The sequence below is a fragment of the Leuciscus leuciscus genome (assembly GCF_965113295.1).
Source record: "Leuciscus leuciscus genome assembly, chromosome: 18".
Lineage (NCBI taxonomy): Eukaryota > Metazoa > Chordata > Actinopteri > Cypriniformes > Leuciscidae > Leuciscus > Leuciscus leuciscus.
Genome location: NC_138742.1, coordinates 20,136,217 through 20,158,441, shown reverse-complemented (window position 1 = coordinate 20,158,441; position 22,225 = coordinate 20,136,217). Strand labels below are relative to the sequence as shown.

At 37.3% G+C, this 22,225-nt stretch overlaps 2 protein-coding genes across 9 annotated transcripts; both read right to left on the bottom strand.

Annotated features, from left to right (window-relative positions):
* Positions 1-1,405: 1,405 nt before the first annotated feature.
* tpd52l2b (tpd52 like 2b) lies at positions 1,406-12,457 on the bottom strand. Of its 7 annotated transcripts, none has more exons than XM_082146475.1 (7): positions 12,241-12,453; positions 10,969-11,120; positions 10,249-10,397; positions 6,670-6,717; positions 5,615-5,716; positions 3,904-3,952; positions 1,406-3,056 (listed from the first exon to the last, which is right to left on the bottom strand). In XM_082146475.1, the coding sequence occupies exons 1-7, from the start codon at positions 12,257-12,259 to the stop codon at positions 2,970-2,972; spliced, it is 606 nt and encodes a 201-aa protein (XP_082002601.1). In that variant the 5' UTR covers positions 12,260-12,453; the 3' UTR covers positions 1,406-2,969. The 7 variants fall into 7 exon arrangements, with proteins under 7 accessions (XP_082002601.1, XP_082002602.1, XP_082002603.1 ...); XM_082146477.1 differs by lacking the exons at positions 1,406-3,056; positions 3,904-3,952 and adding exons at positions 3,959-4,206; positions 4,462-4,488 and having other exon boundaries at positions 12,241-12,457; XM_082146478.1 differs by lacking the exons at positions 1,406-3,056; positions 3,904-3,952 and adding exons at positions 3,959-4,203; positions 4,462-4,488 and having other exon boundaries at positions 12,241-12,456.
* A 1,045-nt stretch (positions 12,458-13,502) lies between these two features.
* trim101 (tripartite motif containing 101) lies at positions 13,503-21,717 on the bottom strand. Of its 2 annotated transcripts, none has more exons than XM_082146463.1 (10): positions 21,345-21,717; positions 18,564-18,712; positions 16,467-16,638; positions 16,296-16,391; positions 15,945-16,178; positions 15,826-15,848; positions 15,610-15,734; positions 15,295-15,530; positions 14,761-14,852; positions 13,503-14,613 (listed from the first exon to the last, which is right to left on the bottom strand). In XM_082146463.1, exons 1-9 carry the CDS (start codon positions 21,513-21,515, stop codon positions 14,766-14,768), a joined length of 1,293 nt encoding a protein of 430 aa, XP_082002589.1. In that variant the 5' UTR covers positions 21,516-21,717; the 3' UTR covers positions 13,503-14,613; positions 14,761-14,765. The 2 variants fall into 2 exon arrangements, with proteins under 2 accessions (XP_082002589.1, XP_082002588.1); XM_082146462.1 differs by having other exon boundaries at positions 13,957-14,613; positions 16,467-16,644; positions 21,345-21,707.
* Between the last annotated feature and the right edge of the window lie 508 nt (positions 21,718-22,225).

Genomic DNA, 22,225 nt, shown 5'->3' with positions numbered 1-22,225 from the left:
TTTTGTAATTTGTTTTAATAACATTCAACTAAGCTGTAATACACGCATCCCTGGTGGTCTAGTGGTTAGGATTCGGCGCTCTCACCGCCGCGGCCCGGGTTCGATTCCCGGTCAGGGAAGTAGTGTTTTGAAAAATTCCACGTATCATTTGTAAAACAAATAATACCCACAGCTCTTTAATTGAGCATAAACGTATAACTCTAATATTGTGATTTAGTTTGTAATTGATTACTCGTATTCGAATCAGATCTAGCTCTGCGTTTGACGAATAAAACCAGCTTTACATATTAACATAGTCATCTTGTGAGACTGACGCAGATGTTTGCTTTTGAGCTAGGAAGGAAAGTTTCGGTAAAGTTTTTGTATGCATAATTAGAAGACTGTATTCATTAGACAGGTGCATGGTTTTATTTTTTGTATTGTATTTTTATTTTTGTATGTCCTTTAGTATTGCCACCGTTTTCAAATTTGGTCCGAGAAGAATTGTTTGTAACACAGAATTTAATTAAAATAATTTTAATAAACGTTTCTAACTACTATCCATCTAATATGGTAACTAATGATCTGATAGGCATTATACAATAAGTGTTGGCTAGAAAAATGATAATACTGAGAATACCTGGGCAGTCTGAAAGTGGAATTCAGAGTCTGTAAATCAAAGGTGCTCAAGCCTATCTACATGTTAAAGGAGAACTCTGTAACTCTAGCGAACTCTAGTCACTTCTTCGCTGATTTTCCCTTTTGTTGTCGCATGTTTTCCCCACGAGCTCCCCCTACAGCTGTGGGGGGGGGGGCGTATATTTCACAACACAGTCGTAAAAAACTCATTTGCGGCGGCCTTCTCCCCCTCTCTACCGCTGCTCATGTGCGTTTGTTTTGATCGGAGCAAGCCAACTGTATCGTGTGGAGCTATGTCTACCGAGGTGGGTAATCTGGTAATACATCATACATGCGTGTGTGTTTATGTCGAATTGCCGTAAAGCAATTTGTGTTTCGCGCTCGTTCTCGTTCTAGTTCTCGCTTCTCACGAGACTTCCAATTTCTATCTTGCCGGGACGGTAGTCCCCAAGTTGCAAGGTTGGTTTTCCGCCTGGGAACGCTGGGGGGAGCGGGGAAAGTCACCAATATCACCAGAACAGGTTGTTTAACCATCCAAATGATTTCTAGACAGTTTTATTAAGTTAAAAAAGTTACCAAGTTCTCCTTTAATGCAAGAACAAAAGAAAAATGTTAAAACATGAATATATGGCATGTTTTGGGCATCTTTGCTGAAAAAGGAGCAAAGACCCAGAAGTACATAACCTCTCCAATCTTCACGTAATGTACACTGCCATCTAGTGGCAGATTTACGTCATGAAGAATATGAATGGAAGAGAGAAACAAACTAACAAACAAACAAACAAAAGCCATTTGAATGAATGCTTTATTGATATACAAACAATTGACAAAATAAATGAAGCATTACACCACTGTTGCTTAAAAAAAAAAATGATCAGAGCCTAAACAGCTAGGCTGAGATCCCTAATTTAAAGCTATACGGTGCCTGTTCCCTAAACAACCTTTCCAAATGACTTGTTAATATACTACTCAAATTAATAATAATAATAATAATAATAATAATAAAGTCCTTTCCCTCTGAATGTTCACTATCTTTTCCTCATCTTTTCAACGTTTTGCACTATGCAGAACTACAGGTGCATTCTAATTCTATGGCGTAACACACAGATTTCAGTAGAAAGTCATGTTAAATTGGCATCCTCCTCATCAGCATCAGTCAGTCAATGCATGTAATCCCTTACATCTCACTCAATGAGGCATGTAATCATCATTGTGTAATATACTGAAACAAGGCCACCCACTGACCCATACAAGTGAATGAAATATCAGGAAAGAACGGATTAAAAAAAACTAAAAAAAAAAAGGGTAAAATAAGAGACTACACTTGCTAATAGTGAAATATATTCCAATATCTTTCAGGTAAAAAGTGACTGTGCTACCATACAGACTACACCAGTGTTTGCATCTGTCTGGAAAAATCAACAAGTGCCACTAACAAAAGGAATTGGTCTTACTCGCCATTTGACATTTTGGGTTAGTGCACATGAGAGCAATTGCATTTTTATTTCTTACAATTGAACAAAGTGATCTTTGTGATGTGATAGTTTGTGTGCGTGTGAAACATTCTGACAGAAAAAGATCTATGGCATCTACTAACTGGCACTCACAGTATGGCACAAAGCAAAGGCAAGTGATTTCCAACATAAATAAAACATTCCCATTAATCAATCAAAAAACAACAATAATAATCGAACAAGAGCAAAGGTAAAAGAGGATATAAAGCCAAAAAAAAACACTTTACCAGCAAAAGTCCAATAAAGCAATACAGAGTGAGAGTGTAAGGCCGACTGAGGAGGTCAGACATTCACCAGGTGTACAGCAAAGCCTCGCTTCACATTGTACTGAGAGTAAAAAAGAACTCAACTGAATGCTCAGCAGCGGAGGAACCTGCAGAAAGTTTCTGTTCTTTTCTTTATTGGCCTAGAATCCTCCCCCCCCTTCAGATTTGAATGTTTCTTCTTTGTGTTTTGTACCCCTCTGCCATCTGATGAATGCTGCTTGGCAGTACTGATTAAATATAGTTATTTGTATTCCTTTATATTAGTCATATATAGATAAAAGTTATGTAAAAACATTATGCAAAGCAGTGTAAAATAGTTTCTAATACAAAATGATTCAACATTTTTCTTCCTTTGTACAACCTGTGATGATTTCATGTCACAGAACCTGTACTATGCGTGTGTGTGTGTTTTTAGTGAGATGAGCAAGCACATGCTAGCAGTAGGTGGAGGAGTATCAAAGGAGGGATGAAAGAATTCAGGGAGAACGGAACGATTGGGAGAACTGAAGTGTGGGTGTAGTCAGGATTCACACAGAAATGAGATGAGTGTTTGAATGGAGAGGGTGGGCTCTCAGAATGGAGCGTTGTCCTGCACTGGGTTTGACTCGTTCGGAGAGTGAGCACTTTCACCATTGGCTTTCCCTCCTACCACCTTATACTGAGACACACAAACAGAAAAAGATCAAGAAAACTGCAGTTCTACTTTAAAATGCATCCGTCAAGTTTTTAGACGTGTACTCTTCGTATTCATGTGGTTTTATCTGGCTTTGAAAAACTTTGATATCATTTTTACATGTGGTGTAATCATCACGAAAAAAGTAATACCATATTTTCCTTGCATCTTAAATATTATTTTAAAAGAAGCCATTAAGTTTTTTGGCTCTGAGGGACTTCAAGGGTCCACTACTCTACACGTCAGTAAGATTTGTATTAAATTTTTTAAGAAATCAATACTTTTATTTAGCAAGGACACATTAAATTGATCAAAATTTTACACAAGATTTCATTTTCAAATAAACGTTTTTTTATTTTATTTTTTTTAACTTTTTATTCATCAAAGAATCCTGAAAAAAAAATATATATATCGTGGTTTCCACAAAAATATTAAGCAGCAGAACTGTTTTCAACATTGATAATAATCAGAAATATTTCTTGAGCAGCAAATCAGCATATTAGAAAGATTTCTTAAGGATCATGTGACACTGAGGACTGGAGTAATGAGGCTGATGCAGATCATCATAATAATATTTTACAATTTTGCTTTTTTACTGTACTTTTTATCAAATAAATTCATCCTGGGTGAGCCTAAGATACTCATCTTTCTGAACAGTTAGAGTATATATATGTTGCTGACTCTTGTTGGATGCACTAGATGACTTTCATATGATGGATGAATTTTTTATAAAAAATATTTGTCAATTGTATTTTTAAAATAAATTATTAGATCATCTGTCAAAAAAAAGAAGCGTCATGTCATTGACCCAGTTTCAAAAGTGAATTCTTACCTTGATGTTTCCAACTTTGTCCTCAAACGATTTGAAGGTTGGAGAGTTCCTATTTAACAAAAACACATATTAATCCCAGAATTCATAGTGAAAGAAGTATTCAAATGAATTATACATAAGCAAATGTGCACAGAAAACTGCCAGATAAAAGGTTAAAAGTGTAGTCATTGGTGTGAACAATATCTAATATTTTAATGTTCAATGAATCAGAAACAGTTTGTGTTTGTTGAGTGGCATTGTTTTACACTAGTACTTTACCTCATAGTTGGCATACTTATTGAATGGCGAATGGAGTAGTTGCTACTTCGAAAGCATTAAAGGAAGAAAAAGTTGTGTGTGTTAGCAAGCAAGCAGGAAAGCATGTAAGGCAGAGAGATCACACACAGACTGCTAGCACATTTCATTTCATTCATGCAAAAGCAGGGTTTTGGAGTTAAATTAACATTAAAATCAATACTAATTTCAAATGATAATAAAAGCATTTTTTTCTAAATTAAATGGGCTTGGTATTAAAAACAGAGCTCTATGTTATGCATTAAAGACATTAATCAGTCTTACCCAAAGGAGTTAGAAAAAGGAAGAGCTCTGTAGACCAAGCAAAGGCAGCGTTTAAAAAGAAACGGGAATACAAAACCAATCAGATTGGGAGTTAAGCATGACCAGAGCAAGCAGGAAGAACAAATGATGAGAATTACTGTTTGTACTGATATAGAGGACTACAGGGTGAATACACTGACTACCAAAAAAACAAACAAATCATTTTATTGGGATGAACATGAATAGATGTTATTTGCACACTGAATAAATTTGAGTGATGTACTTATTTGCCTGATGAATGAAGGATGAGGTTTGAAAGGACAGAGCAGTGGAGGTTTCATTTATAAAACACGGCTGAAGCTTTAGATCTGTTGAATGAAGCTAATATCTTCTTTCTGTCATGTATCATAGCTGCTCAACACACCGGTCACATGATAGCGGAGTCTCAGGCCCTCCGCATTTCAGAAAACAACATGATGTTTTAAAATACAGGCCTCCATAAAACTCCATATCTTCTGACTTCTGTTTGTGTTAGGGGTGGTGAAGGAAGTTCAATTAATGTGTGCAAATATTGATAGGAACAAAAACCCGAAACAATGTAGTGAAGTGAAGCCAGGAGAACAGGTTAGGGAGAGCTTCTGTTCAAAGTAAAACAGCTGAATGCAGTTGAAGTGGCTCTTCTGACGCTGGCTGCACTGCATTAACACTCACTATGGATAATCATGGCATTATAGTGATGATGAATGACAGTAGGATGTGACACAAATGAAAAAAATTGGATCAATAACCAAAGAGAGCTGGGACAGTTTTCAGTTTTCAATACAATCTTTTAGAATGACTGTTCGCACTGAGATTTCATCTTTTTTGCCATTAAAAATCAACGAATTTGAGTTGGATTTGTATTGCCAGTGTGAACAAACCCAAAGACAAAATGAAAAAAGTAATGGGAATGTGATGAAGTCCATGAAATGCCACACATGCAAATGCAGTTTAAGATAAATCAGTTTAAGACAAAATAATTAACAACGACATTAACAGGGAACTATTAGTAAATCTTATTATATTATTATTGTCTTATATTTCATAGTACCCCAAGTGATTGCAGTGCCACTGGAATAAGAGTACAAGAGAAAGACAGGAATGACACGGGTGGGCATTTTGACTTGTGCATTACCTCATGTCACCCAGTTTCCTGCTGATGGCCGTGCCAACGGTGGAGAGGGCGGCTGAGGTCTTCTGTCCAGCCTGAGACAGCGTTTCCTGAGTCTTTTTATACCTGTGAGAGGAAGAGCACAGAGAGAAGAGGATGTGGGAAGAGAGAGAAATAAAAAAAACACATGTGAAACTTATTAATGTCCACGAACTTCTCCACTTTTCAGGAGTTAGTCAACATGACCTCAGCTTCCAGATGACAAAATCAAGTCAGATACCCTTAAATTCGTAAAAAAAAAAAATTAAGGATGCACGATATATCGGCCACCATATCGTTATCGGGACGATATATGTTCATTTTTAAAGTTACGGTTATCGGCCCAATAAGAAAATCTGACCGATATATTAAAGCCGATAAATAATGGATTATTTCCTTCTGCTGAGACACTTCAGATGTGCACTGTTCGCAAAATATGAATAGAATCAAAAAAGGAAAACAGTTAAGCGCATCATGTGCAGCACAAGTCTGTCATATAGGGTACATAAAATTATAATGTGAACATTATAATTGTGTGCTTGGGATTTAGATTTATCGCCAATGTATCGGTTATCAGCTTTCAAATATAATAAATGATCGATTATCAATATCGGGCAATATTTTTCTATTGGTGCAAGCCTACAAAAAAATGTTAGTTGTCTCACTGGACAGCACCTGAAATTTTTTTTATAATATATGCTACTGTTCAAAAGGATTATATTAAGTGACAGTAAAGACATTTATAAGGTTACAGAAAATGTATATTTCAAATAGATGCTGTTCTTTCTATTTATCAAATAATCCTGAAAAAGAGAGTATCACCACAAAACATCTACAGAGTAAGCACATTTGCAATTGCAATTCCCACTACTAAAAAAGCAATATAAGACTGTAATGTCTAAATAATAACCCATCAGCAAAATATCCACAAAGCATAGCAAGCCACCCTAAACCAATCCTTTAACCCTTCAGGACCATAATAAAACCAGAAAACAACCTTTAAAACACACAAAATGAACGTAAAGAATGAAGTAACTCACACTTCAGAGCTGGTAATGTCATCCAGAGTGGAAGAAGCTGAAACATAGCTACAAACGAACAGGGTAATACATTCAAGTCTCCACTCTCACAACCACAAGGTGCTATAAACACACACATGCATTCAACATTTTCATTTTTAAATTACGATTTTACAGTTATGCCGCCTCTCAAGCAGAATGCAGGCGCTGCTAAACTGCACAGTCAGCAAAGAAAGGGCATTTTAATTCACATCATTCTTACACACACAAACTCCAGGCATTTAACTTAAAAAACTCATGTGATCAAATAAGATGTGTGAGTATATTTCAGCTTTCCAAGAAAAAAAAAAAAGTGACATTATAGGCTGCCTTAGCTTTGGGGGAAACAAGTAGCATGTTAGCGTGCAGGATATTGCAAAGTAGGATTTGATGTAATATTCATGACTACAGCAAGTATGGTTTCAGGAAGCATAAATTGGTCTGAATTGATGCAGACGTGGCATTCGTTCATCTAAACATGACAAGACTTTCCTTACACAAACATATGCTCTCTGTCTGTAGACGCCTCAGTCTGGATGTGTGATTCAAACGGTGTGTGTAAAGAGGGAAGTGGGAGATCTCTCACACACTCGTGATAATGTATAGCCTGTCTGACAGGTTCAGCTATGAACCTGCAACTACATCAGGACTGGCGCTATGATTCATGGGACCCGGGGAAAAACATAGTGGCCCTTAGTGACCTTAGTCTCAACACAGGGTCTGATTTAAGATAATAATCTATGTAGCTAAACCTGTTAATACTGTAATTACAGTAATCACGTAGTTTAGTACGTTTACTTACTGCGATGGACTATTTTAACTTTGTCTTTACTATCTTTCTGGGCCTTGAAAGTGGCAATGATGTTGCTGCCTATGGCTGGTTCAGAAACCTCTCGGATTTCAGTAAAAATATCCTAATCTGTGTTCCGAAGATGAACGAAGGTCTTACGAGTTTGGAACGACATGAGAGTAAGTAATTAATGCCAGAAATGACATTTTTGGGAGAACTATCCCTTTAAGGGATAAAAGTTAAGGTGCTTTATGCAACCGAATTTTGGCCTTTTTGATATGGTAAATCAAGCAAATTGTCAGTGGCTTCAACAGTTAGCTAACAACCTGTTTGATATGCCATTTTATTATTGGCAGAGTAGGCTGGTGCACCATTCGAAGGTGTGGGGTCAGTACGATTTTAATAAGAAATTAAAATGTTTATTTATCAAAGACATTACTTTTTTTTTTTAAACGCGTTAAAGACATTTATGTTGCAAAAGATTTCTATTTCAAATAAATGCTGTTATTTTCAGCTAGCAAACTATATTAAATTGTAATAATTTTTCACAATATTGCTACTTTTACTGTATAAATAAGAGGCAGCCTTGGTGATCCTTCTTTCAAAAACATTTTTAAAAATTGTATTGACCCCAAACATCTGAACAGTATTGTAAATAGATTTGAATTAATGAAGCGATTAAGTGTTTGCACAGACATACACACAAAAAACACTCAATACATGAGAAGGCGAACAGCTGATTCAAATGTCAGTGGCTGCTATTTCAGGGTACATGAAAGCAGCAAAGCATTTAAAGAAGGAAACATCTGTACGATGATCCTTTTTGTTTCAGAGATCATGTGCTATTTGCATGGGTGGACAAAAAGACTATCTGACTGTGAACACATAACAACAAAAATATGTGACACCATTCAGTGTTTCAGAAGCCCACTTCTCTGGCCCTCACCATGTCAATTAAGATACCATTTTATTTTATTAACAGCCTTTTTCTTTCAAAAATGCGAAAGGTTTCAGTCAGTCTCTGAGTGGAGAATCAACAGGGCTGAAAAATGTATGTATTAAAGAGCATGTTAGAGTCGACGCTACAGGAAAACCAGATCATAGCATTTTAAAAACCATCCGTCTCAATTTGAGAGACAGGTTTTAGTTATTTGTGTCAGGCTGTTATGAATGGTTCATTTAACACATCAATGGGCAGAGCATCTGAACACCTGAATCTATATTTTGATACACTGCATCCACTGATTTGTGATCAACAGGCCAGAAAAAAACCCAAGGCATCAGTTATGTTTCCTCCTGAAACGCTGTTTGATGGTGAGAAGGGTTGAGCTCTGGAATCAGGTGTTCAAATGCTTCATCCCCACTGACGTGTAGAGAGTAGGTGAGAGGAATTCATGCTTTCACTGCAAATACACTCTGGATACGTGCCGATGTGGTCAAACACTCACACATCGCACCCTGTAACCTTGTCATTCCACTGGCCCAGTTTCTCTGACATCTTCACATAGCTTAAAAAACACAGACATGGTTATGTGCTGCCTGGAGCAGAGCACATAGTGAACATCACTAAAGCAAAGTGTGGTGTTACTGATAATCCAAAAAATGACTGACATTCTCTGACCAATAACTTCACTGTACTGACAGACTGATATACTAGCCAGGCAAATTATTCTGCAGATATTTGTTCAATTGGAGTTTCCATTGGCTAATTTTTTAATAGATAGTGAGCAAAGTAAAATTGTATATACATCTTACTGTATGGATCATTTTCAGACTGTGTTGATGCGTTTCCATTAATATTATATATATATATAGATATATATAATATTATACTTTGCAGTATATTACCTTAGCATTAAATGTTATATTATCGTTCACCTATAAGTTTACCCATCTATGGTGACGTCCACTTCTATAAAGTACAGAAATGTGAAAAGGGTTCATTATTGACCATCAGCCACCTCTAAAATATTGTTAATGGCATTGGCTTAAAAAACATACAGGTCATTTTAAAGCTTGCAGGCAAATTTGATCTTTGATTTAGCATACATTTGATCCACCTACAGGATCAAAAACAGCAAACATCAAGCATCTATTGTTTCTATCTAAAACCTCGAGAGTCACACTCAAACCAATGGCCATGAGCCCCAGCTTGGAACACAATAAATAGTGATGATTCATGAGTCGACTACAATCCTCCCACAGAGCCTTTTGGAACCAGACTGCCATTTTTCAACTGATAAAACAATTACACTGAAGGGCTTTCAGCGGATGACATAGATGCCCGCCCATAATACACACAGAAAACCACAGTCATCTCCGCTGCCTGATCAGGCACTCAAAGAGCTTTTTCTAATGCTTTCATGAGGAAATGTAAAATCCTACAGAAAATGCATCTAGACAACTTTGACTTTATTTTTAGGCTGATTTCCAGCAGCATAAAGCGAGGGGAATGTGTGTGAGCCGGAGGAGAGCGAATTGAGGGTGGATTAGTTCAAAAAGGTTCAGTTCTGCCATGAATTCCTCCGCTGATGGCACCAGCTAACAGCTCGCAGCTACAGGATCTGCCATCATACAGAGTCGTCACCCAATTGCCACTTCAACAAACCTTTTTTGTTCTGAATTTTGTTACATTTTGTCCAAAATTATGTCAAATCACTGTCATTCCTGAAGAGTCTGTGAAGCGGGTTTAGGGTTCGACTTTGCAGATGGCATCCCAGTCACCTTTTGAGTTTGAGTAAGCGGGACATGTAGAAGGAAGGCATCCTTACGCGTTTGAGGTCTGGACGTCCTGCCAGCTTTTAGTGATGTTCTGTTTGAACTCGCTCAGGGGGCTGAGTCCCAGTTTCCGCTTCAGCTCCGCCGAATGGCGCTCTTTAGCCGACAGCACCTGCCGCAAGGTGTGGATCTCCTCCTCAACCTGATACCAGGATGTCACAGACTTTTTTTAGAGAGGTAACAGGCCTCAACAGGAATATATATTTTTCTATTTATAATTAAAGGTGCTGTATGTAACATTTTCACCCTACTAAAGCATACAAATACCATAATATATTTGCATATATTGAGGAAACATGCTAAGTTCACATACTCGTTTCTCTGAAAAACACTTCTACAGACACAGTTATTTTACTTTGAAATGTGCGCTTCAGGCTGGAATGTTTGTTTTTGTTTTGTCTGTGATACTGCACAGTGCCAATTTGCCAATTTTCATTGTCCATTGCGCTCGCTCCTGTTGCGTGTGCTCAAACTGGCAACCCGTGTGAGCACCGCCCAGTCTGAGGAGGTGGTGGCGGGAGGAACAACGATCTCCGATATTGGACTGCAGTACCTATTTCGACCACTAGTTGTAATTCTTACAGACTGCACCTTTAAACACTCTGAATGAACATGTTAAACAAGCTAATTTGAAGACCTATTGGATAAGATGAGCACATCTTCAAACTCATGGTTCAGCATGGCAGTGTCATGCAGTGACTGTAGACGTTTACCTTGGTGAGCTCCAGTCTCAGTTCCTCGGCCTCCTCCTCTGTCAGACCTGGGGGAAGAGTCTCTGGACTCACAGCTGCTGCTCCCCTCTCTTCAGGAACATCCGAGAGAGAGTCAGAGCCCAGGCCTTTATGTGGAGAGTTCAGATTGATGTCTGAAAGAAAGAGAGAGTGTGTTTAGTGACATAAGTTAAAGGTGAAGTGCATATTTTCTGTGACGCTATACAGAAATGCAAAAATTGTGATCACAGAATCCCACTAATAAGAATATATATATTTGTATTATTATTTATTACTTTTGGCAGATACATTTAAATGTTAAAGCCTTTCTTTTCACCCCATAATGATGACTCATTCTGCACTGCACAGATTTTTGACCAATCAATTGTCTAAAATAAGAACATCCCTGTAATACTACCTGCAACAGACAAGCGAGTAGCAAATCATGGTTCGTGGATGTGACAAATCTTTTAAAGGCATGAGTCTTTCAATTTGTTCCACCCAAACTTCCTTTTTCAATAGTAAATATGTCACCACAGAAAGAAAAAAGTATAAAAGAGTATAATCACTCTTCACATGAGAGTAACACACATTCAGAAGCAAAAGCATAAACAGCAGACATACAATAACATACAATATATATATACAGTACACACACACACACACATATATATATATACTTATAGATTATAAACAAAAACAGCATACAGTATGCTGTTTATATATTTATTGTGTATATTTTAAGCCATTTAATACATACAGTTCAAAGGTTTGATCAAACTGTGCCCAATTTAGGTCAGGCTGTGACAGAGAGGTCACGTGGGGTGTAATTTATATTAATGAGACATGTCATCAGCTCCTCGCTGACCCTAAACTGTCCATTTAAATAGCATCACATAATGTGACACAAAAGACAAAGAACCGGTGCTGTCTTAACTGTTGGGTTAATGTTAAAATACCAAATCCAAGTTGAAAATCATCACGCCATAAAAAGCACAAGTCGAGCAAAGGCACCATAACTTTCCTACATCATCTATTTGATTTCAAGGTTAACTTAATCAAATAAAATACAAACACCTCCACTCAGTCTCGACGTGTTTTTATCGTGCATTAGTAACCCGATCGCCTGCCCTGCCCTGATCTCCCCTTCACCGCCACATATTCACCGCGCTTGGATCAAGAGATAACGCTACAGTTACGCTACATTACGCAATAAACAAACATGCTGCTCTATCAATCCAATGTATCGTGTTCGATTGCTTTGTTTTTGTTTACCTTGATTGGCGGAATCCATGTCGTCAGTTTGGATCTTCAAAATGTTGCTTTGACAGTTGCGTAATTCAGAGGACTGGGCAAAAAACTACGTGTCTTCCCTCTTCTATCAAAACATCCAAAAGCTTGACAAGCCAACACAAGATCCCGAGCGATCAGCCAGCTCAGCTTGAAGAGCTGCCCAAGTCAAGTGCCTTTCTTTCCGGCGCCTTGAGATGACGTCTACAGCGTCCTTTTTCCTGCGATCAACAAATTAGCTGTGAAAAACACTATTAGCCAATTACTGCTGTTTCTTTTTAGGAAAATCTAGCATATCATTACTTAAGAGAAGCATGCCATTTCTATAGAACAAACCGAATACCAGAAACTGCACGTTGGCTATTAAACTTAGGTCATAAGAGGACACTATATGAGCATTCTTTGAATTATTCTTTAAATCATGTGTCTTGACAATTTTTTGTTATACAGAGCATCGGTGATAAAGGCTCTTTTGGCTTTGCAGAGAATCAATCGATCCTGTTAACAAAGCCGTTCTGAACGATTCGTTCACGAATCGAACTGATTCGGTTAAGCGAATCTCGAATCAACAGCTCGCCGACTTTAAAGTCACCATGAAATCAATATAACAATTCTTATTTTTATGGAATGTTGCAGTGTTTATTATAAATTATTTATCTGTGCACATCATTATTTAAAAAATAGCCTAATAATAATGTGCCCTTCTTTGTAATCTTTAATCAAAATAACTTCCCCTCCCTCTTGCAGTGACATATGGGGTGCTTCTCAATACTTATTTGTGCATTCTCATTTTCCTTTCCTCGCGTCGCAAGCTCCACACCCTGCAGGATGCGAGGGAAGGCTGCAAGGAAAGAAAACGGGGACAGAGGAATCGAAGGAAAGCTTATTTGTATATTGGAAAATCCTTGATCACTCGAGTGTAACTTCCCTGCCTCAGCTGCGCTCAAAGGATCTGCTCTTACTGTATGTTGTTAAAGTGTAGTTATTTAAGAAATTAATAAATATTAACAAGCAAGATGCCCTGTTGATATATTTGTGATATATGATTTATTTAAACTGCAAAGGTAAAGCATAAATTAAAATTATTGTGACAGATGTGATGAGAAGGGGGAGGAGAATTTTATACAGTGTCAGGTTTCTCAACAAGAAAGACTTCCACATAGGATCATGTCATGTGTATCCTCGCTCATAGCTCCTCTGGAAGCTTCCTCAGTCCTCGTTCCTCGCGGTGCAATTAGAGATGTCCTTCAAGATGGCTGAGCTCGATTGGTTTCCGGGTCATAGGATGGAGGACGGAGGAGCGGGAAACGAGGAGGGATATTGAGAAGCACTCCTCTCCTCTTCTCTTATGACGTCTTTACTGGCGTGAGGGCGGGACGATCTATCACTCACATGACATTGCAGCAATAGCAAACGACAAGCATCCAATCTAATCAATTACCAATTAACAAAATGAAGTCCCGTGCTAAACTTTTCTTGTTTGAGAAGCCATTTCACATGTCACAATAAGGAAGAAAAGACTATCGCAACTTCTGTTTCATGCCGAGCCCTGACACGACATGCGGAAGTATTGTGGCCACATAAGAATTCATTCTCAAGACTTGATCGTGGCTATGTTTTATTAATTCATTCTCTTGTTTTTGCGAAATCATGGCCATGTTGTACTAATTAGTAAATCGACAATTTAACTAAAATGAGGGAACTATAGTTCCCTCATTTTAGATGTGGAGTTTTTAATTCGTGGGCACTATATGTTGTTTTTGTATTTGTTATGACAGTGATTAGGCTTTTTTTGTCAATTTTACACAACGCGCACCTCAAAGCAGTTAGGCAATCAATCCAAAGAAAAATTTACTGTTGAAGCCAGAAACTCTTGGATTACACTATTTATACAAACCAATTCATCAACATATTAGAAAAGCCTTTTATTGAATATAACACTACTGTAAAAAACATTTCATCCATTCATCTCATGACAACCTAGGGTGGGAGATGGGTGTTTAAAACTCAAGGTAATATATTGCCTTGAAGCACTCCTGTAACAAATGGGGGAGTGGAGAATTGTCATTGATTATTATTGGAAGAGAGTAACTGAAGTAAAGTTAAAAAATCTAAAACAAAAATAAGTAGACATGATGTTTTAATTATTTGCACAAACACAGGATAGGTTTTGTCAAGAACCAAATGGAGGAGATGGTCCACATGACCCCATTCTGTCATCATTCTTGCTTTGAGCAGAAGGTTCATTTCTTATTGGTAGGTGCAATGAACCAGGAGAAGGAGAATCAGAGATGAATCGGCTCACGGATGACCTGGAGGGCTCAGTCCTTCTAGTGCGGAGCTCACAGGTTTGCCAGTCTGCAGAAAATTAGGTAAAGTGACTTTATTTTCATGCATGAGCATAGAGACATATCTTAAACCTTCCTCAATTTAAACACAAATCTTTGATTTTATTTGTATAGCTATTCAAAATAACATGAGCTTTATTAGACTGTGTCTCTTCACCTCTGCTATATACAAGTAAGGTACTGAATGTTTCCCCATATTCGCTGTAGGATAACCAGAAAGGCCAGGAAATAAAGGGCTAACGTGACAACCTGTGGAAAGATGGAAAAGTATTATCACTGACATGTATGTCAATAGCATGACGGGAATGAGATCAAAAACCAAAGATGGTGTTTATTATGTCTTTAAGTTATTGAAATGTCCAGAAAACGTTCTTGAAAACTTTGACTGAAATTGTAGAGCCACACGGCGAATGTGATTCTACCAACTACAACATGTTACTGATCAACATCTTTGTTGATTCTGGAACAACATTTCAATCAACCAATCAGGTTTGAGGGACAAGTTTACAGTTTATGTCAAGTTTAGGCTTACAACCAGGGATAGGTGCTTCTACATCAGTGTTATTCACCTCATTTCCCTCTGATTTTAAGGAAAAGTTATAGGTAGGGGTATCAACATATGTTGATCTAGGAACATGTCTTACTTGGCAAAATCACGGTGACAAGATGGACATACTAGGTGAATGTATACCTGTGAAGTGCTTAACCTATTCTTCTCACAAACAGCCACTTTTCTGATGTCTGCACAGCCATCTTCTTGTTCCCAATTGTCCTCCAGTGTCTCCGGTGTTGGATTTGTCATATCAGAAGCCTCTGATTTCAGATCCTGATCTGGTTCAGGGTCAGGTTCTGGTGTCAGAACTGGTTCGGGTTCAGATTCAGGTTCTGACTCTTGTTCATCGGGCGTTTCCTCCACCTCTTCTTCAACTGTAAAGTTTCCAGCATTAATCAGAGGAGTTGTAAAAATAAAGGATATTAGTTAATCTATTGGGTCTCTGATGCTCACACTCCAAGAAATCCAGCTGGTGCAGAACTCTCTCTTCTGCATCGAAATCCACTTTGTAGTGATTCATGTTCTCATAATCCGGATCCAGGGTCTCCAGAGTGAAGCAATTAGATGCTTCTCCAACCCTTCAGAGAAAATGACAGATACTGTTGATTGTTAGATAAATCTTCTGATCAATCTAACTGATGCTAAATTAGCTAAAAAGATGAGACTTACTTCTCAATAAGATCTTTTGAGGTCTATTAGGAAGAGATACAAATATTTATATCAAAAGTTGCATGCTTGACATTTAAAATGGAGGATTACTGAGGAACCCCAAACAAAAGATATAACACCTGGACAAAAGAAGCCATCTCTGGGTCCTCTATGGCATTCTGGGCTTCCTGGATCAACTTTGAGTTTGTGTCCACATGCTCACTGTAGGTTTGCAGTAAAGATTGGGCCCAGCCACTCTTTTCTTCCTGCTCAGAAGTGATTTGTTGGGTCATGATCTTACGACGTTCCTCCAGAATGTCAGACATGCGATCAAACTTCTCACACAGAATCTGTTTCTGAATCTTGCCGTTTTCCTGTCAAATGGGCATTGTAAGCATTAATGGATAATCTGTTTGTTGTTAAATGTCTTTTTTTGATGTTTCATTGCATGACATTGTAAAAGTAATTTCTTCAGAAAGATCCACACAAACCTCTATGTTCCTGCAGAGTGCCTCTAGTTCATTAACAAATGACTGAACACGGTCGTTTGTGGCAACCAAAGAAGCAACTCTGTCATTTAGTTCAGCCTACAAGAAGTGAAATTAATGAATTGTTCTGAATGGTGTAAAGATGTAACACGATAAAACAAATATAGGCCATACCTTCTTTTGCTGGTAAACATCAGGCAGGGGAACTACTTGGCAGTTATTGTGTGCCCCAAACACCTTACAGAGAGAGCAGGTGGGCACCTGACACGTGATGCAATAAATATTAAGCTTCTCATCTTCATGCTCTGCACAGTTAAACTGTGCAAGAGGCTTTGGTGGTGGAGGCCTAGAGCTAGAAACACACTGATTTAAATTCAAGATCAGGTCAAAGTGTTCAATACACCATACCAACAACCAAAGCGTTACTAGAAGGGGCTATATATTAACCAGAATCTTTTATTGATAACCTTGAATTTTAACCAGACAGGGCTTTTAAGCAGATTTTATAAACGCGCCTTATAAAAAATAAAAATAAAACATTAATGATGTGCATCTTGAGAAAAAACAATAGCACTGACATATTTTAAGATAAATCAGTGCAAGTTGCTTTGTTAAAACAGCTCAAACACACATTTTCATAGCCACTAAATGATCAAAATGATTATCAAAATGATTAAAACGATGCTGAAAAACTGTTTACACAATCTACTCCATGCCTTCTGTTATCTGACTGATAGTTTATACTTTTTTTTAGCACAAGTAAAATATCTTTTGATTGCAAAAATGTCCCTCTTCAGGTGTCATCTTGCTGTGAAAGTTTTTTCTTATTTGAATTTTATAAACATTTACTTGACCAAAGCAACTTATGTTTACCTGATTATCCATTATCTTAATAAAAAAAAACATTAAAATGTGAGTTGACAACAAAATTCTGTGCTCTGAAATCCCCCCCACTGATGGAGAAAGTTAGCCAGGAGGCCCAGAAACCCCAGCGGGACCCCTGTTAATTATATGTAAGAAATCTGTTATGTTGTTATAAAAAACTAATTAATTTACATTACAAATTAAAAAATTTTCCCTCAGTTAGTTTAATTTTTTTTTAATATTATTCAAAAAAAGATTATTCTCAAGTATGAACTATTATATCCAGAGGTGGACAAAGTACACAACGTCCTTACTTGAGTGAAAGTACAGATACTACTGGTCAAATATTACTCCGTTACAAGTAAAAGTTGTAAAGACCGATTTTCACAAGTAAAAGTACAGAAGTACTTGTTTTTAAGTATCAAAAGTAAAAAGTTAATGTCAATGCATTGTTTTATTATTGTTGCATTGTTGTATGTAATACTTACAGTACCTTATGCCTCTGAATCTATGCCTGCCTACCTACCCTCATATCAATATCAAATTTATTTCTAGAACACAGTTCCAGTTGTGGGATTGAATGTGAGATTGAATAAATCACTCAATAACGTCCTACATCATGGTTTCGGACACCCAAATGGCTGTTCCCTCAAATAGTGCCCTATTTAAAGTTTTTTGGCTTTTAGCATGAACATGTTGGCCTTACTGTTATCTATAAGCTAGTGTGCTCCAAAACAGTGACAAAATTCGCATTTAGAAGACCATTCCCAACGTTGAAAATGAAAATCAGGTTGATGTCAGAATCCAACGTCAGATTGACGTTAATCTCCAACATTGGACAGACGCTGTATTGTGGTTGAAAATGAAAATCGGGTTGAATTCAGAAACCAACATCAGTCGGGTTCTGACATCAACCCGACTTTCATTTCCAACCAATATCCAACATCTGTCCGACGTCGGCTTCTGACGGCAATCTGATGCCGGGTTCTGACATCAAACCGACTTTATTTTCCAACCAAAATCCAACGTCTATCTTACGTTACTACTTAGGACCTTGACAGAAATGTAGTGGAGTAAGTACGATATTTGTCTTTAAAATGTGGTGAAGTTAAAGTAAAAATAATACTCGAGTAAAGTACAGATACTCAAGAAAATGTACTTTGTTACTGTCCACCTCTGGTTATATCCTATATCATACTATATGAGCCATAAAAGCCTAATGTATCAAATATAATACTCAAAAAACACATACACAAACTTACAGTATTTAATTTTTTTGTTGTAATTTTTTTATATAAAGGTTCAATCATTTGTTCCATTTAGAAAATACTATTTAAAAAATTATTATTATTTACTAGATCATCTTTGTTGACAAAAGTTATTCAGTCAATACACTCCTGACCTGACCTTTCAGACTCCTGCTTGTAAACATCAATAATGTTCTCCACAAGTAAATTGCGCTGCAGTCCATAAACTCCATGACGGTCCAAGACAACCTCACGCCGACAGGAAGGGCAGCGGAAACGGCCTCCAATTCCAACCTGGAAGAGAGATGGCTGCACATCTTACTCAGCATGCTGTTCTTCAGCTGTCAGCATGACTTGTGCATCAAAAGGCTAGGATGGTTAACTAGACTAAATAACATCTTCACTTTGTTAGACTAATTGGACTCTCATGTCATGTACCTCTCTAGAGATGCACCATGTGTTCTTCAAGGGTAAGATGATCTTATATGGTCTGAATTCTGTGGTTGTGTGAATCTGCGTTTTGTTCTGTGAGTCCTTTCAGAATTGCTGTCTTGAAATGTGTTAACCCATATACTTCTGTAAACTAGTAACTGTGTAATACAGTCCACATAACAACCATTTACTTGCATTTGCCTTAATCAACACAGAAAGTCTTGTCCTCCTGAGCATGAAACAGAGATTGTAAACAGAGGAGTTTGAGACAGGAATCCTAAAATAGTCATAGCCTACTCTTTAATATCTCTCAGCAGCTGAGGCTTATGCGGCGAGTCATATACTAATGCAACTAACTTGTTCTTGGCTTGAGTTTTAAAGTGACACAGCACTCACTCCGAGAGGTCAAAAGGCAAGTGTATATAAATTGTGAACTGCAAATCAAATTTGAATTTTAGAGCTTTTTTTGTGTTCAAAATGTAAAAAAATTATATAATAAGCAAGTACATCCAGTACATCCCAAACCGTGTTTTTGTGTAATCCTGAATCACTATGGTACACCTGTAAGTGTAAATGTTCGGACTATTTTAGACTGGTTCGGGTCGGCCCCGCTGCGGAGTAGCTTAGTGCATGCGTGACTCATCATAGACATAAACAGAGAAAAATAGCTCCGGCTACAATGTTCTTCCACAAGACGCATGGAGTTCTGTTTATCAACCGCTAGAGCGCCAAAGGTTATGGACTGCAGCTTTAAGGAAGTGGAATTAAAATGAATAATCATTTTAAAAATCCAGTGATTTGGAAAATTATATAAAAAAAAGTATATTCTTTACAGATTTATGGACCAGATTTCATGCATTTCCTTGAATGGCATTATCTGATGAATTTCTCTGAATTGCAATTAAAAATGTAACTTTCTAATAATCCAATTCAGATTTTAATTTAACCTCCTGAGCATAAATAATTAAAATTTCAACACTAGAATTAAAATTCCAGTTCTTAAATTCAAAATTTTGTCCAACAATGATTCTTAGTGGAGAAGAGATTAATAAGTGTTTTTAGCATTCCTTTGGACCACTTTCCCAACTTACTCATGGCTTTTAACCTTTGCCTATATGTGGAAGTGTAATGGAAGACTGGTGAGGTATCAAACTTCATTTAGATGCAGAGGAGGAGAAGGATTATGCAGGCAAAACATTAAGCATTACTAAGGACTCTCTTTTCATATCAATACATCCATTGTGCATTGCATGAGCGCTAAACCCCTGACGGCTCAAATGCATCAGATGTAGGCCATCACCTATTTTTATACCTCAGATTTCAGGCAGGGGATTAAGTTTAAACATTTACCATCCCCACCTGTTGGGTTTCACTTATTAGCATGACAGGTGTCTAGAAAACTGTCTGTTTACTGCAGTCATGGCAGTTACTCCATGTGTGTGTACAAGCACTTTTACATGTTATTGACCATCCATAGTTCTTAGCAAATAGCATTTTAGCTCATAGAAAAGACTATGGTTTATGAAGGAAACTGACACCTCATGTCATGTACAGATGAACTGTCTGTGTACACTCTTAATCTGAAAAAAATATTTGAATAATCCGAAAACCTTTTTCCACTATAAAGAACCTTTTGTGCAATGGAAAGGATCCTGTGCAGATGCTATTTTGAGAATGTATCATCTTAACAAAGGCTTGAAAATGTACTTGTAAACATGTTTCTGATGGTTACCCTTACGAAAAAGAAGTTTATTCAAGTGTGCTATTTGTATATTTCTTTGAAACTAAAAATAAGAAAAGTCAAACCAGGAAGGGTTAACAACATTGAAGCTTTTGGGGAACATTTATGAAACATACATTTAAGTGTTGATAAAAATTACACATGAAGCTCGAATAAAATGTTTTTAAAATGGGAAGAGTTAAAGTAGTTAAAAGGTATATTTCAAGTATAAAAAATTTATTTAGGAATTTACATAGTAATATACATGAAAAACAAATAATGTAGAAATAGAAAACTATATGTATGTTCACTTAAAGAAAACGTACAAGTATACTTGCAGTATAAAACTACTACAGTAAACTAGTAGTTTACTGAGAGTATACTTCAAAGTGTACTTTCATAAACTAAAAAATATGCTACAAGTATTTGACTAGTAAACTATCTGTATACTTATAAGTTCACTTGAAGTATAGTTGCAGTACAAACAAAAAACATAGTTGTAAACTAGTTGTGTACTCAAAGTTTACACTTAAAGTATACTAAAAAGTATACTTTTATACACTAAAAAGTGCGCCAATTTAGTCCCAAGTAGTATTGAAACAGTATACATCTAGTGCATTGATATTAGGGTACTTAGCTTACATAAGTAGCCTATACTTAAAATACACTTGAACTTCTCTTAAGTATACTTCATAAAATTAAATTGAAGTATACTTAATTTTCATAAGGGTAACGAAATGTTCCTACATCCACACATAAACCATCCTCCTCTTGGCATATGGTACACACCTGGTACAGTTCATTGGCACACTTGCGGCAGAGGTTGTGCAGACAGGGCAGAATAACGACTGGTTTCGTAAACACGTCCAGGCAGATGGGACAGATGAGTTGTTTCTCCAGCGTCCCCATCGAGGGGTCTTTGTGGTCAGAGGCAGAGCGTATATCCAGTGGAAGAGACATGGCCGTGTGCCCCCGCTGACCCCACACTCACTGGAAAACTAAGTTAGGAGAGCAAAACCACAGCAGAGGAGATGAGACGCCACCGTCTCCATGTCTCTGTGCTGCTCTTATGTGGATTTCCAGTCTCTCGAGACAGAGGGCAGTCGCTCTACCCCAGAGCTCGAACGGGACGATGGGGGCCTGAGTTGGTTTGCAGCTGGAAATGTGTGCATGTGCCAGAAGGGGAAGGTGTCTGGTTTCTTGCTGGCTCACTGATCAGTTGTGCCCATTTCAGGCAGCCAGTGGAATGCTGGGAAATATAGATGATGCCCTTTCTCCTGTTACTCCAATCATTCATGTCCTCAGTCTTATAACCAGCCAACAAAGTAAATAATACCAGAATAGCAACAGCATTAGGAAAGAATGTTTATGAATGTGTACCTGAATCATTTAACACAAAAACATCTATGCTTGTATACGGGTGTATTTGAGTTTCAACTGATTTCGTCCATACAATGAAAGCCAATGGGACGACACTTTGTCAAAGTTCAGACTTTTAAAAAAAACATTTTACTTTAATACATACATAACTTTTCTGACTTTCACTAAAGGGGTGGTTGATTATGATTTCACTTTTTTAACTTTAGTTAGTGTGTAATGTTGCTGTTTGAGCATAAACAACATCTACAAAGTTACAATGCTCAAAGTTCAAAGCAAAGGGAGATATTTGC